The following is a 16,892-nucleotide window of genomic DNA, read 5'->3' on the forward strand; positions in this document are numbered from 1 at the left end:
GACTCCCAGCATCCACATGGAGGCTTTCAACCCTCTGTAACTCTAATTTCAGGGGATCCAACACTCGCCTCTTAGCCTCCACAGGTACCAGAGCCACATGGGCTGTGCTTGCTGGTGCCGGTTCACGTTTTCATCGTTGCCTTGATTTGTGGTGGATTTCATGAGTCACACAACCATGGTTACATGTGGGTCTTGACTTTGCTCCTCTGGATGCTAGCAGTGGATCTGTGAGGACGCTGGAAGATTCTGGTCAGAGCGTCCATTACAGATGAAGTGGTTGTGGACTTTGGCTCTGTCTGATTTGTACGTGTCTTTCATAATGTAGAATTGTCAGCTCTTAGATTTATATCCGTTTCCAGCTGTGCCAAACTCACTTTCTGCCCAAGGGTGTTTGGCAGCATGGAGTCTCTGCAGCACAGAGAACTGCAGAGGAAAGACTGTCTTCCAGGGCCCGGCCCCGAGTCTGGGTCCAGAAACATCATTCCGTGCTTATGAAGAGAGATACTTAAGACAGAAAGCCCAGGGGCCTCTCTTTAAAGTGGGAGAGGGCAGGCTGGGCTGCAGACCACTAGAGCAGCAGCAGAGGGTGACATCAGAGCCCGTGGTGGGTTCTGCCCTAGCACAGCACATGTTTCTCTTTTGGTTGTTGCCACAAAGTCTGCTCCAACCGCTCCCCTCCCCCCACAGCTGGGAGGACAGAAAGCAATTGCAGATGTGACCTAACGTGACACCGGGTATGTAATAGAATAGCACTTAGGGGGCCAGCATTCTTGACATTGCCGACTTTTTCTAGGATGGGAGAAAGAAACCATCTTCAGGGGCAGGGCTGGTAGCAATTGAGTAGGTTCACCAGTTGCACATGAAACATCCTCGTGCATAAGAACCCGTTCTTGTGCCTTTGAGCCTCTGATGTGTCTTGCACTTCTTTCTCTTTTGTCAATAAATACACCTTAAGGGGCTAATTGTGACCAGCATTGTCTCACACACGGCAGCAGGAGATTGGACCAAGCACAGCTCTCTCCTGGAGGAGCATGTGGTGTTTCAAGGGAGGCAGGCCCTTATATGTGTGAGGTGGGGCAACCTGATGATTCATACTTTTCCAGAGTCAGTGGATTCTGAGGAAAGAAGCCTGTGGCTCTGGGATCAGCATGAGCTCTGGAGCCTGCCCATCAGCTGAGCTTTGGGGTTCAGTTTTTGGTACCATAAATGAGGCCTGAGCTAAGTCTTCACAGTCCCAGCCATCTGACACAGTGGAGCAGATTCTGATCCCAAACGCTCTGTGGCAAGCCAGAGTGAACCAGCCAGAACACAGCCAGGGTCTGCGGCCCACGTAGAACATAGAATCCCTTTTCTTCTTTTCTTTCATTCTTTTTTTTTTTTTTGGAGCTGGGGACCGAACCCAGGGCCTTGTGCTTGCTAGGCAAGCGCTCTACCACTGAGCTAAATCCCCAACCCCTCTTTCATTCTTTTTAAATTTAAATTTGTTTGTTCCATTTATGTGAGTACATTGTAGCTGTCTTCACACACACCAGATCTCATTACAGGTGGTTGTGAGCCACCATGTGGTTGCTGGGATTTGAACTCAGGACCTCTGGAAGAGCAAACAGTGCTCTTAATCACTGAGCCACCTCTCCAGCCAAGATCCTTTTCTTATCTTAAAGATTTTTTTTTTTTAAACTTTAATTTGCCATCGCCAGGGTGTAGGTGTGTGTGTGCGCGCATGTGTGCGTGCGTGTTGTGTGTGTGTTTGCCCACTTGGTTTTCAGTGCACCGCGTGTTTGTCTGGTACCCTCGGAGAACAGGAGAGGGCATTGGGTCCCCTGAAACTCGAATTGAAGATGGTTGTGAGCTGCTGGGAACCAAACCTGGGTCCCCTGTGTATAAACTGAGGATTTCAGCACCAGATAAATAAGCTCGTGATGTGACGACTCCAGGGAACGGCTGAGGGGAGGATTTTATTGTAGATATGAGGGGGAGGACAGCCAGAGGCATCTGGAGGAGTCCAGAGCAGGGAGAGGAAGGAGTAAACTGAACAGTGGCCAGCGGACTGGACCTTGAGGGGGTGGGGGTATGGCAAGAGATAGGGGTCAAGAAAGGAAGACGAGAGAGAGGCCAAAGGAGAGCACACGGCTGAACTGTCAGGGCTTTATGGGACTGAGAAGCTGGAGGAGTGTAGGGTAGGGCATGGGTGAGAAGAACTGAGAAGAGCTACAGAAAGGTCTTCGTGATACCTAGGAAACCTGGAAGCCAGCTTCTGATGCCGAGTGAGCATAGGTATGCTGATAGGCACCACAGAGAGTCATTTGTCCTGAGTATATTTTGGACCTGACACTATAGAAGAGCAGCTAGTGCTCTTAACCGCCAAGCCATCTTCCTCACCCCGTCTCCATACATCTTTATATATACAAATATGTGTGCATGCATGTGTATGCACCGCCCCCCCCCCATGTATGCGTGTGTAAACGTGAATGTATGTGTCGGTTCCCTTGGAGGCCAGAGGAAGGATTAGGTTCCCCAGAGCTGGAGTTAACGGCAGTTTGGAACTGCCCAACGTGGGTGCTGGGGACCAGTTTGAGTCATCTTGAAGAGCAGCCAGGATTCTTAAGCACAGCCGTTCCTCCAGTCCCTATTAGGTGTCTTCAAAGAGAGAGCTGTGCTTGGTCCAATCTCCTGCTGCCGTGTGTGTCAGACAATGCTGGTCACAATTAGCCCCTTAAGGTGTATTTATTGACAAAAGAGAAAGAAGTGCAAGACACATCAGAGGCTCAAAGGCACAAGAACGGGTTCTTATGCACGAGGATGTTCATGTGCAACTGGCCAGTCCCTTGAGCATAGCCGTTGTTCAAATGACCATACGTTGGTCCATGTATTCATTCGACAAGATTTTGTTGCATCGTGGGGAGAGAAGGCACATACATGGTCCTTAAGTTCGTGGTGCACTGAGAAGGCAGAGCTGTAAATAACTAATTACATTCAGTGGAAGAGCGGAGTGTGTGCTGAGTAGCACTTTCGTGACCTTTGGCCAATTAGGAATGGCACTCTGAAGAGGAAGTGGCTTTCAGAGGGTATTTTTAGAGTTGTAGAAGCACTTCGATAATTTGTTGCAGAGCCCAGTTTTTGCGGAGTATTTTCTGCAAGCTGTGAATTTGTTGGGAAAACTGAATATTTCATGTATTCCAATTTAGCACCCCATGCCAGAGTTAGAGGGTTGGGGGGAGGGGATCTACAAAAGCTGGTGGTACTTTGACTTCTTGTTTATGCGGTAGCTTGACTCAGTGTCTCTCAGAGTGAGTCCTGCTGTCTGTGTTATAAACAGATCTTTTTAAATGCTTGATAAAATATGACTTCTAAATAGTCATAAAGAAACTTCATTTGGCCTCGGCTTCTAAAGTTGTGTCTTCCATAGGGACTTTTTAGACAGCATTTTATTAAATAGCCCTTGCTGGTCTAGAACTTGCTGTGGAGATCCACCCAGCTGTGTCTCCTCAATGCTGGGATTAAAGGTGTGTGGCGTCACACTTGGCTATTACTGAGAGGGTTTTGTTGTTGTTGTTGTTGTGGATTCTAAAAACCAAGAGACATGTAAAGGATTCCATAAACCTTGTATAAACTAAACACACACGAGCATCTAACGCCCAGGTAAAAAGCAGATCACAGCTGGGCTTGTTCCTGTAATTTCAGCTCAGAAGCCTGAAGCAAGGGGATTACAAAGTTCAGGGTTATCCTAGACTACGTAACAAGACCCTGTCTCAGAAACAAAAATATACTAAGAAAAACACAGCCACAGCAGAGCATTGCCAGCACAGGCAAGTCCCTTGTAGGCCTCCTCCTCTCGCAATCCCCCAAGGGCAGCCATTAGTTCTGCCTGTTGCTGAATTTCACACATGATGGCTTCTCACTTAGTAGCAGGGATGCACTCTGAGAGACGCATTGTCAGGGAGTTACAGCATTGTACAGACAAAGAGAATATGGCATGTTAACCTAGACGGTGTGATGTACTACGTGTCTCGGCTCTCTGCTGCTGCCTTTTGCTCCTAGGCTACAAATCTGTGAGGCTGGTACTATACCGAATACGCAGGCAGTTGTAACCGTGGTGGCCACTGTGTATCTGAATATTCAGAAGGTAGATTAACATCACTGAGTGATAAGGGAAGTTTATAGCTCTCAGGATCGGCTGGGGCCACCATTATATACTATTTACTGTGGTCCAGAGTACATTTATTAGAGAATACATAAATACAGTGTGTCTGGCTTTGAGCAGTGTTCTACTCTTCACGGTCACTTTACAGGCTTGTGTTTGATACATTGTTAAATCTATTGTACTATTGGCAGGCCTTTGGTTCCTTTCCAGATTCTCGCTCTTAACTTGGTGTAGACATTCTTGTCCCTATTCTTGTGTATAATCCTCAGAGGAAGGTAGGACTAAGATCAGCCTGATTTTTAGAATACATTACTTAATTGGTTTTTTTCAGATTTTTCTAAAAGCCTATATCAGCTTCAGTCCAGCAGTGTAAGGACCCCAGTTTCTCCCCAACCTTGCCAGTATTGCTACTTTCAGTCAGTCAGTCAGTCTGTCTCTCTCTCTCACTCTCTCTCTCTCTCCCTTTCTCTCTCTCTCTTTCTTTCTTTTCTGCACTGACATACCATTTTTCCTTAGTCTTTGTTTCAGTCAGTGTCTTGAGCAGCCAGACCCCCGAGAAGAGTTGACTCTCAGATAATGTAGTTTCAGACTCATGGGTAACCTCATCTAGTAAGGGGTAGGTTTGAGTGTGAAGAAAGGCCAGGTGGAACTTGAATGAACTGCAGACAGAGAGAGAGAGAGAGAGAGAGAGAGAGAGAGAGAGAGAGAGAGAGCGCCTATGTGCCTGTGTGCCTATGTGTGCACAGATAAACCCGGAGCCTGGAGACTACATGGCTAGATTTCTGTAACTATGTGCCGGAAACTGGTGACAGGGATGAGAGGTGGCTCTGAAGAGGTAAGCGGGAGACAGCAAAAGTCTTCTGAGGGAGATAAATCATTTTGCAGATAGACCATTAGCAACCACTCCAAGCTCACAGAGGGAGGCCCAAGCCAGGTCTACAAAGATGGTGTATGGGAAGCCTCCTGTCTCTAACTTGGCTTGATCCTCCTGAGGTTAGAAGAAACAATGTATATAAGAAAGCCATGGTGGAGAACATCTCACTGTGGCTGTTTCTAAATACCGTGGGCTTCATTTTCTCCCTTTGTTCAGAGCATCCGGGCTAAAGTGGAGCTGTCGGTCTGGGATCAGCCGGAAGACCTTAATCTCTTCTTCACTGCTACCTGCCAAGATGGCCTATCCTACCCTGGTCAGAGGAAGTGTGAGGGTCTGAAGATTGGGGACACGGTAAGTGGTCACTCTAGTTCATAAGAGTTCTTGTTCGCTTGGGTAATTATTCTCTGAATCTAAATTTTGTAGCTTCCTGGAGTCCTCTAGGGGCGTGTGTTGTGCCTTCTAGTCCAGCATCCTTTCTAAGCTGCTGTGCACTTTGTGTGCAGAGTCTTAGGAGGACTGGTATGGAACTCAGTCCACAGAGCCCTCAGCGCACTGCCTGCTGAGGGGTCCTCAGTGGCACTGGGCCTTGGTGCTTTAGCCATTGTTGTTTTAGCTTGATCCAGTCAGGGAAGAATATTGACAGGAATCTAGGGGACTTGGCTTCTATTCCTCATCCATTTGGGAAAAGATGGAGATAGCCCTCCGTGCATCTCATCTTATTCGATGAGTCTGTGGAGTATCCCGCAGCCATGGAGGGAACACGGGCCTGTCAGATCACTGATATAAATGACACATGTAAAGGTAAAGATACAGCGATGAGTTGTCATTAGCTGGGCGTGGCGGCCCATGACAGGGTACAGAGGATTGTTTTTGACACTAGTCTCACCCACATAGGGGGACCTCGTCTTCCAAAAGAATAAAAGACGTAGCAGTGATGCCAAACAAAAGATTGGAAAGGAAAGCAAGGGGGAGGATTTATGAATGGTGACACCACCATGCCATGGTAACACAGGCTCTTGATGGTGATTGGAGGATCGTGCACCACCTTCTGGAGGCTTCCTGTTAGACACAGACAGACTATAACGACCATCCCAATATCATTTTACTTTTTTTCTTTTATTTACTTAATTTAGGATTCACGTTTTCTTATTAATTTATTAATATCACCTTCCTCTTTCATCCCTCCCATTATTTATTTATTTTTTTAAACATTTATTTATTTTTATGTGCATTGGTGTTTCGCCTACTTTATGTCTGTGTAAGGGTGTCAGATCCTCTGGAACTGGAGTTACAAACAGTTTCGAGCTGTCACGTGGGTGCTGGGAATTGAACCCGGGTCCTCTGGAAGAGCAGCCAATGCTCTTCACCTCTGAGCCATCTCTCTTGCCCCGTGTTTTACTATTTTTAATTATGCTAAGTATATACACGTGAGTGCAGGTGCCTGCAGAGGCTTTGGCCTGGAACTGGAGTTATAGGTGGTAGTGAGTCACCTGACATGCGTGCTGGGAATGGAACTCTTGTCCTCTGGAGGAGTGGTGCATGCTTTTAACAACTGAGCCATCCATTTCTTCAGCCCCCTCCAATGAGCTTTGGTGATCATTCCTTTCCTTAGAAAATGGAGTGAGGGAAAGCTTCCTTGAGTACTTCAGAGTATCTGAGCGTCTTCTGGGCACTACTGCCAACTAAGGTGGCAATAAGCCAGCATCCCCCTGCCTCAGGAAGACACGGGAATATCTGCTTACCTCTAGACAGGACATTCTAGCCTTTTCTCTCTTCCTCCCTGTTTTCCATGTTAAGTGGTCCTTCACCCACTTAACACCACACAAGAAACTGGTCCCACCTTTTCACAATCCTCCAATCACCCTACCACCAAATGAGGCAGTTCCAGTCCAGTCTGGAAGGTAAGACTGTGGGGAGCCCTAATGACTAGGAAGCCAGTGGTTCTCCCAGACAGATTTCCCCAAATATATTTCGCTTTTACCAACTTGAAAAGGTCAGTTTTTCATTACAGCCATCACCAACAATTGTCTATATGACAGTTAACTCAGAAGGCACTCAACGAACAAAGTGACATGCTTGAGACTAAATTCCCACTCCATCTTCTGTTTGTGCAAATAGAAGATGGTTTCGGTGCTTAAATTCCTGTGGGTACAATAGAAATGGTGAAACTCCCTATCTTCAGCATATTAGTATACAATTGTATCAAGTGTTTCTGAAACCATTAAAGAGACTCTTTCAATAAAACTTGAATAATTGTTAAACGTTGTACTTATATTCTTTAGGTAAATTATAGTGATTTCTCTTTTTAAAAAGTTTATTTTATATATGTGAATACATTGTCACTGTCTTTAGACATACTAAAAGAGGGCATCGGATCCCATTATAGATGGTTGTGAGCCACCATGTGGTTGCTGGGATTTGAACTCAGGACCTCCGGAAGAGCAGTCAGTGCTCTTAACCGATAAGCCATCTTTCCAGCCCCTATAGTGATTTATAAATCAAGATAATTTAAGCAAAAACAGAAGTCTTGCCGCAGTCGTGGAGTTTAAAGAGATACTGCGGATGGGGAGATGGTGTAAGTTTGCTGCTAAGCCCGATGATGACCCTGGAACCCACATAGTGGAAGGAAAGAACTGACTCCGACAAGCTGTCCTCAGACCTCCACACATGTGCAGTGCCGTGTGCACTCCGTGCCCAAAGTAAATAACAAATGTAAGGGCAAAGCCGAACAGGAAGTTCTGGGAATGGCAGGAGGTCGGCAGCCATAAATAGTAAAAGGACACGTGAGCAAATTCTATAGATCTTATCTGCATGGGATGTGTGGTGCGGTGACACTGGGCTCAGTGGGCAGGCAGATTTATGAACGTGCTTCCTATAAGGGATGGCTTGACAGAGACTTGGACGTATATTGTCCGCCTGTGTTTGTATGTCATGGGCAGGCCTGTTTATCAAATACAGAAAGGTCACAGAGCTGGAGCAAACAGCCTAGCTTGTAAAACAGGGAGGCTAAGATTTAAAAATAGTTTTTAAAACTAGGTTATGATTAATTAGTTAATTATAATTAGTATGTTATATTTAGTTTAGAGTATTAATAAGAGAGAGTGAGTGTGCTCTGATAGTATTTTTGGTTGGTTGTTTTTTACAATAGAATCTCATGTGCGCAGGGAGTTCTGGGCTAACCTGGGCTATATAGTTAGACTCTGTCTAAAAAGAAAAAACCAAGTGCTAAGGGTGGGTGAGACGGCTCAGAGAGTCAAAGCACTTGTTGCCAAGCCTGACGGACCAGTTCATTCCCTGGGACTCACGTTGTGGAAGGAGAAAACCCACTCTCCAAATTGTCTTCTGACCTGTGCATTGTGCCATGCCACTGGACCCCTTACTCCACCCCAGTAAAGACATGTGATATAAAAAGCTTAAGCATCTTACGTGGTATGCCCACTGGGCTGTGCTGGCCGGAGCTGTGTTAGCAGAGGATCGTTGGGAATGTTTGGTAATGGTACCACTCCTCTTTTCGGGCCACACTGCTTGTGGTAGAGTCTTCTTAAAAGCGAGAGTGACAAGCAGATGTCACTATGAATAGGTTAGGAAGAAGCAGCAAGAGAATGGGCTTGTTGAAAATGCCACCTTGAGGCAGAATGGATTGAAAGTCTGTTCATGCTGCCTTAAACACACGTAGGGAAACTGCAAGGATCTTACTTTGGGGTCCTTCACAGAATACAGAGAGGATACATTTTACCCCATGATGGACCGGAAGCAGACTGGACAGTGAGCATTTCTCTGTTCCCCTCTTAGTTTCCTGCGAGGAAGACACTGTTACCTGTGTGACAGACTAGGGAATCTAATACAGAATTAACGAAATGAAAGCACAGAGCCTAAGGCTTCCTGTTCTGTAGCCTGCACCTAACTCCCACGACCCTTCCACCGCATGCATTTCACATGGCAAGGATTGGGACAGCGTGGTGATGGGACGGACGCAGACTTCACCAGAGAGCGGTCCCCCCCTCTGTGTCCTCGTCACGGAGTTCACAGCAACATGGGTGGGGACAGAATAGTGCACTGCTGATGGGCAGCCAGGGACTCTAGGATGGAAGTAGGCCTGCCCAAGCTCACCCAGATGAACCCTCCCATTGATCATAGCCTTCCTGTCCCAGGGAGCCATAGCCACCTATATGTAGGAACTTACAGTGTGCCCAGTTGGGGCTTTACTACTAATTTCTTTTTAATATTTATTTTATATGTGTATTGAGTGTGGGGGTCATATGACAACTTGCAAGAGTAGGTTCTGTTCCACCGTATGGGACCCCACATTTGGACTCAGGCCCTTAGGCTGGACAGCAAGTGCTTTTACCCACTGAGCCGTCTAGCCAGCCCCTGATTTCTGTCTCTTGCGGCAGCGTTGCAGTTAACTCCAGTTCTCCATGTTAACGCGGTGGCCTCAAAACCTGGGGCTCAAAGAGGAGCCTGAGAAACTGGCCCCAGGTCCCACTGCCAGTGAGCAGCAGGCAGCAGGACCCAAATCACTGACGGTGCCACAGCCCAGTCAGGCACAGTGTAGTCAAAGGCTTGGGGCAGAGTCATTATCGTTTACGCCACAACTCGCTTGTGTACGGCTCTCATTTGTTTGCGTGGGAATCTGATGTCTGGAAATGAGAAGAAAAAAAAAAGACTTTAAATGGAAACTTTCCTTGGCATCAATTGTTGTAACAGGATGGTTTTTAGCACATTCGAAAACATAATAATGACAGTGTTCACACCTCCAAAGTTGCTTTTGGCCCATCTTTGGGATCCAGTAGCCATAGCCCTCTGGAAATTGTAGCAGGTCCTCCGGCAAGCCTCTCCGCTCTGGCCCTTTGTCCTCTCTCTGTCCCAGTATTGTCGCAATGTCCACGGGCCACACACAGTCACATGGCCTCTCTGGCTAGAGCTGTGTGGGTTTTGTTGTCTGGATGTGGACATCGGCACAGAGCCACTCTTTCTCCAGGCTGGGTGTGTCACTGTCCACCAGGGTCATGCAGATCATGAGAGCAGGACTTTCTGGACTGTGTGAAACTGGTGCAATGACATGTGAGGTCTGAAGATGAAGAATTTTAAGGGGCGGGCTGGAGTGATGGCTCAGCAGTTAAGAACACTGACTGCTCTTCCAGAGGTCCTGAGTTCAAATCCCAGCAACCACATGGTGGCTCACAACCATCTGCAATGGGATCAGATGCCCTCTTCTGGTGTGTCTGAAGACAGTTGCAGTGTACTCGCATATATAAAATGAATAAATTTTTTTCTTTAAAGAATTTTAAGGGGCTAGAGAGATAGATTACCGTTAAGGGTGCATACCCAAGTAGAGGACCCAAGTCCAGTCCCTATCACCTATGTTGGGTGGCTTACAACTGCCCATCTTCTGGACTCTGAGAGAACCTGCCTCACATATGTACACAACCACACACAGAAGCACATACATACACATAGTTCAATTAATTAATTTAGTGTTTTTTAGGGCAAGGTTTCTCTGTCCTGGAACTTGCTTTGTTGGCCAGGCTGGCCTCGAACTCAGAGAGTCACCTGCTTCTGCCTCCTGAGTGCTTGGACTAAAGGTGTGAGCCCATGCCTGACTTACACATAACTTTAAAAAATATATGTATAAGGGTTTAAGATAGTAATAATGAGTGTAAAGCTAAGCTCAGGGTCTTCTGAATAGAAATCCAGGAAAGAGAGAGGGGTTGGGGGGAGGGAGAGAGGGGAGGATGGAGGGAGGGAGGGAGAGGAGGGGAGAGAGAGAAGGGGGGGGGGGAGAGAGAGAGAGAGAGAGAGAGAGAGAGAGAGAGAGAGAGAGGCAGAGACAGAGACAGAGACAGAGACAGAGACAGAGTCAGAGACAGACAGAGAGTGACAGAGAGCCCCGTCCTTACTGGTGGCCTCGATTCTTTTTTACTGGGATGTGCTTGTGTTTGGGAGAGTCCTGCACTTCCTCCTTCTTGTGAGACAGCAGGAGCACACTTTCAAACAACACCTGTGTGATGCTCCAAAGAGGCCCCTGAAGGCTTGTACTCTTCCCTTCTTCCTCTTGGCTGAACTGAGTTTTGGCAGCCAGGTGTGCTACCCAGTGCTTAACACGGGGATGTCCCAACTTGCTGGCGACTATGCTGAGATCTACTGTCCGGTGAATGCTTATGAGCTGGTGTTCTGCTCACCAGGCTGCAGTCCCAGTAGATGGAGTGCTTATACAAGTGGATCGTCCCTGTAGCTGAGGAAGAACGGTCTGGCAAAGAAGAGGAGTAGGCTATTAGAGCTGAGACCCAGAGGGACCGTGGAGTCTCTCCTTGGTGGGAACCATGGAGAATAAGGCGAGAAGAAGGTGATGAGTGAGATGAATTTGCTAGGGAGTGAAAAGCGCCGCCCTTTGTGGCCAGGGAGGGAGGGGTCAGAGAGCTTCGGAGACTGATGGTTGTGGAATTGAGAGGAATAGTTTGGGGACTAAGAAACAATAGCTGGCCCACACTAGTAGGATGTGTGTGTCAAACTTAAGAGCCTGGCCACTCCTTGGCAATAGGCTTCTTTTCTGGGTGTCACAAGTTAGAAAAGATAAGGGATGTGTTAGGGAATGGTGACCAAAGGCTCTGGGTCTCTAGGAAAACAGGAAAACAGTTCAGCTGTCAGTGGGTACTTCAGGGGACAACAGTGGAGGCTCTTATGGCCAAGGCAGCACTGGAACAGTTGGACTTAGTAGATCTCACTTCCTGTAATAATAGCAGCTTCTTGTGAAGGTGAGGGAGAGGCAGGCAGGGCCCTTGTGGTCGTTTCCAACAGAGGTGGTTTTGTGACTAAGAAACAGGAGACTTGGCAGTAGGTAAAACAAGGATGTCCTGAAAGAGAAGCCATCCTTAAATGAAAGCCTGAAGCCTTGAGTCTGGTGAGATTCCCACTCTAAGTTCTTAGGTGGCCCTCTAAGGACCCCCATCCGTTAATCACCAGCCCCGCTGAGTTGACCTACACCCCAGGAGCTTGCATTCTTAAGAACTAACCTTGACACATCAGTACGCAAGTGACTGGCTGTCCAGCTAACATTAGCACCCCACACAAAGGGCCCAGTGAGCCTCTGTTAGAGCCTTCTCACGGCATACATGCCAACACGCACGCACGCACGCACGCACGCACGCACGCACGCATCACACACAGGCCACACACACCCCTGCTCTTGTCCACTCTTCTGGACCATGACCTTTGGGCCTTCCTCACCTCTTTGTTTTATTGAGAGCTGAGTGGACTTGGCATCTGTAGAACCCCGGGGTTGGGGAGTTTGTGTGGGGTCTGGGCAACTCCCCTTTTGAAAGGATGGTCCTCCCATTGAAAAACCAGAATCTTCCCAATGAAGTTGAATCACCAGTCTGGCCAGGACGGCTGCAGCATCTGTGACATTCCTCTGGACGGAATCTTGGAACGGGAACCTGGAAAGTCTCCAGGACCCCGGGAGCCCTCACTATCAGTGCTTATCCTGAGACTTCAGCCACCAGGGAGGGAAGCCAAGGAATTTCCAGTGCCTTCTAGCCTCTCTGGGTTCTTTGCTAATCCAGTAGGAAAACAGAATTTTAATGGGGGATGGGTGGTGAGTAAAACAGACCTACTTGCTGTCCCTGACAGAACAGGCTTTTTATAGCATTCCTGTGTCCAGCAGGAGCCAAGAGCCAGTGGCTGAAACAGACAGTGCCTCTCTCTGGTTATCAGACAGCAGTAGGTCAGGCAGATAGCACCTCCACTGGATAGACGCCCCGGAACCCTGCTTCTCAGCCAAGCAGGCCGAGTTTCCACGTCCCAGCTCCAACTCACAAGCTCCTAACGCTTCCACTTAGCCTGGCACATGTGGGCGAGGCTGAAGAGTTTGTTTCTCTCCCCGTGTCTCCTCCTCTCGCTTCCCCTCCCCCTCTCCTTAATTCCTTACTTTCTCCCTTGACAAAGGGGGTCCTGCATGGGGAAGGTTGTGTTCACCGGAGCCTCATAGCGGTGCCTTTGGCTCTTGTGGCAAGGCCATTCCTTGGCAGTTTATTGCGTTTCTGATCTCCAGCTCTACGTTTGTCGAGCACCAGGAAGCAGCAGCTTCCTGCAGGTCACAGGGAAGCGATGGCACCAGGCACTCAAAGGCTGTGCTTCCCTGCGTTCCTCACGGGCCCCATAGATAACTTTGCTCAGGCTCAGCCCTCAAACCCTGCCTGTGTGCAAGCCCAGCACATTCCCAGTCCAAGGCAGAGAACCTGGGAGAAGCCTGTGACTGTCACTTTGGGGGTCACCGCCGTGCTGTCTCTGGATTGAGCCAGGTGGCCAGGTGCATGTGGTGGGTTTTTGTTTTTTGGTTTGTCGTTGTCATTGTTGTTTTGTGGAGTTTATTTTGTTTTTTGGTCTATTGAGAGTGAGTTTTCTCTATGTGGCCCTGGCTGTGCTCGAACTAGCTATATAAACCAGGCTGGTCTCGAACTCACAGAGCTCCACCTGCCTCTGCCTTCCAAGCGCCGGAATTAAAGGTGTACACACCACCGCCAAGCCTTCCACCTAGATCTTTACATACACGTGTGCTCTGTTCCCCTTTCTAGGAGGTGATAGGCTAGGAGAATGCAGGTCTGTTCTAGGTGAGCACAACCCCCCACTCACTATATAAACAGACAAGCTCACAACCCCTCTGACATCACTGACTCCCTTGAAGTGAGGACAGCTGTTACAAGCTGTTAAGGCTTGGCTGACAGGGCTCCCCAGCCCATTCTGAACCCCAGAATTCAGATCTGAGGAGTCCTGAGAAATAAAGACATCACCCAGATATAAGGGACCACTTGGAGGAGAGGCCAGGCGTGTTTGCTAGAGGAAGGGATCCCCACTTCCAGAGGGGTGCATCTCCGTGAGGTTCCGTCTGTCTGCATTTCTGTGGCTTGTTCTATGGCACCTCTGCTGTCCCATCCCCCACACAGCTCCTTCCTCTGAGGAGGGAGAAGCAGAGCAGGTATGACTTTAATGTTCTGATTCCTGGAAGGATCAAAGCAAGCTTCGCCTCCCTTCCAGGCTTGTGAGCAGCTGACAGACACCTGCCACTCTGCTATGACTACCTTGCTGTCCGCTTCCGTTAACAGTCTGTAAGAAACGCTAAAGTTAGAAACTTCCCCAAATCACCAATCTTCCTTCCTTCCTCACCAATTCTTCCTTTCTTTTTTTTTTTTAATATTTATTTATTTATTATACACTGTAGTGACACCCAGAATAGGTCATCTGTGAGCCACCATGGGATTTTCAGGACCTTTGGAAGGCAGTCAGTGCTCTTAACCACTGAGCCATTTCCAGCCCCAATTCTTCCTTTCAAGTGCCCCTGTGTGTGATAGTTATTCAGGCAATGAGTGTCCCTTACAGCTTTAGAACTGTGGGTTGATTGGGCAAGATACAGCTGTGAGAACCATTCTTGCAGGGCACTGAGGCTGGAGCATGAGAGAAGACATTCGCGCATCGCTCTTCCCTTCCCCTACAGAGGAGGAGACCTCTTTACTCTGGGTCAGATGGCTGCTCTCTGCCCCTGCACCTCATGCCCGGTGGTGCCACCGTACCTCAGCCTCTAGCCATGCCTGGCATAGACAAGTAAATGCTGGTTGAGTGAATGGCTTCTGAGATGGGAGGAGAGATGTGCAGAGCAGTGGGGGTGGATGAGGATGGGATACAAGAAGAGAGAAAGAGCCACATGAAGCTGACCCCTCCTGCATTTCTTCAGAGAGATGGCTCAGTGGTTAAGAGCACTGACCTTTTCCAGAGATCCTGAGTTCAATTCCCAGCAACCGAATGGTGGCTCACAACCATCTGTAATGGGATCTGATGCCCTCTTCTGGTGTGTCTGAAGACAGCGACAGTGTTCTCATATAATGCCCAATTCTTACTGAACATTAGCATAACCAAGTGTTCTTCTCCATGAAGTACGTGGTATTGTTGGCTGTCAGTTCCTACCAGGGTTCCACCTGTGTGCTGGACTAGATAGTATTTATACAGGGTATATTTAGCTGTGCCCTCCCCGCCCCCATGCGTGGGAACCGTGGCTTGCTATGGCTATGACGTCTCTTCTCCTTCTACCCCCAGGCGTCCTTTGAAGTGTCTGTGGAGGCTCGGAGCTGCCCTGGCAGACATACAACACAGTCTTTTACCTTGAGGCCTGTGGGCTTCCGGGACAGTCTGCAGGTGGAAGTCGCCTACAACTGCACATGCGGCTGTAGCACCGGGCTGGAGCCCAACAGTGCCAGATGCAGTGGGAACGGAACATACGTCTGTGGGCTGTGCGAGTGTGACCCCAGTTACCTGGGCACCAGGTGCGAGTGCCAGGAGGGCGAGAACCAGAGCGGGTACCAGAACCTGTGCCGGGAGGCGGAAGGCAAACCCCTGTGCAGCGGACGTGGGGAATGCAGCTGCAACCAGTGCTCCTGCTTCGAGAGTGAGTTCGGGAGGATCTACGGGCCCTTCTGCGAGTGCGACAGCTTTTCCTGTGCCAGGAACAAGGGCGTCCTATGCTCAGGTAGGCCTCTAGCCACCATCTTTGTTCTGAGCCACACCCACGCCTGGATAGTACATGGACCCAGACCTGCCTTTCTCAGGATGGTGGTGCTAAGGGTCATGCCTGGGACTGTTCTGACTGGGCAAAAACCAGGACAAGACAAGTCCTGCCTGCCCGTGGCACGAGGGTGGGTGCCCTCATGTAGAATGTAAACATCAGGTATGAGGGAGTCTGTCGTGGCTCCGCTCTGGTTGGACCTACCTGCGCAGTGTGTCTGGTGGGTGGCGGCTGGCCATGACGATGAAGTCTGGGGTTGGTGGAGAAGACCTGTTGGGCGCACGTGATGACGTAGCATTGTGGGAGGTTACCCATGGTTACCAATGGGCAGACAGGTGGTAGGCTTGCGTAGGTGGGGAAGAAAGGAGGCTTCCTGTATACAAATCTGTGAGATGGGCTTGAGCACATGAGGGTGGTGGGATTGAAGTGTTCAAAACTGTTGTGCAAAGTGCAGGTCATCGGCGTGTCGTGGAAAGACCGGAATCCTCTGGGACCCGCCATCAGTGGTTCACTGGTGCTAGCGAGTGAGCGTAGGTTCACAGAAATAGCGGGATGGGTCGCTGCCGGGGTGGAGTTGTGAGGAACGAGACCGAATGTGCCCAGCACACACCTGCCACAAAAGGCAGACACTGGCTGGATAGGTCAGAGCCATGCCCCTGGGAGCTGGCAGTGTCAGGCTGAGCCTGCGGGTCCTGGGGGTGAGCTTATAAAGAATTCCAGCATGGTAGGGATGGAGTTTCTGTCCCCTTAGTCACAACAGACGCCCTGGTTGTGTTAGCAGTAGTATTTTACAGTGTTTTTCTCTTGAAATCGGGAGTCAGATAGAACCCTTGGGAATGTTTTTGCTCCAGAAGGCTGCTTGGCCCGTGTTGTTCGGGAGCGAATTTGCCCGTGCAAATCCATCCGCACAGTTTAATAGGCAGACGCTTGGCTGCTCTTGGACATTGGTTTTCCCATCTCTAGAACTGGGCCAACAATGCTTGCTTCTGCGTTACTTCGAGACTAGAAGGAGACATAAACCAGGAGCTTTAGTGAGCCCAGAGTCTAACCGGTACAGGGCAGTTGGTGCGGGGTGTGTTAGTGGACCTCTGAGGGGAAATCCTAACACTTTGGGGATTCTGAATAAACACACTTTTTTATTTAACCACCAGAACCCACAGTTCTGAGTTCATCTGACATTGCAGAGTTCTGCCAAAAGCGTGTGTCTGAAAGGCCCCTGGTGGTCTTTCCCACTTACCCAACTAACCCTGTGACCCCGTGGGCCCTGGATTCAGACCCCAGAGGGGTGACCCAGATCTATGGCTCCCGTGTAGACAAGCAGTACA

General features: G+C 48.9%; 1 protein-coding gene across 1 annotated transcript in view; it reads left to right on the plus strand.

The window, feature by feature from the left end:
- The window catches only part of Itgb5 (integrin subunit beta 5), a 117,096-nt gene that overhangs the window by 72,181 nt on the left and 28,023 nt on the right, over positions 1–16,892 (plus strand). Inside the window, exons 9-10 of the mRNA XM_032900148.1 lie at positions 5,232–5,366; positions 15,102–15,531. Of these exons, the coding sequence (XP_032756039.1) occupies positions 5,232–5,366; positions 15,102–15,531 (565 nt within the window). The remainder of the gene's footprint in view (positions 1–5,231; positions 5,367–15,101; positions 15,532–16,892) is intronic.

Source organism: Rattus rattus, chromosome 4, assembly GCF_011064425.1.
Source record: "Rattus rattus isolate New Zealand chromosome 4, Rrattus_CSIRO_v1, whole genome shotgun sequence".
Lineage (NCBI taxonomy): Eukaryota > Metazoa > Chordata > Mammalia > Rodentia > Muridae > Rattus > Rattus rattus.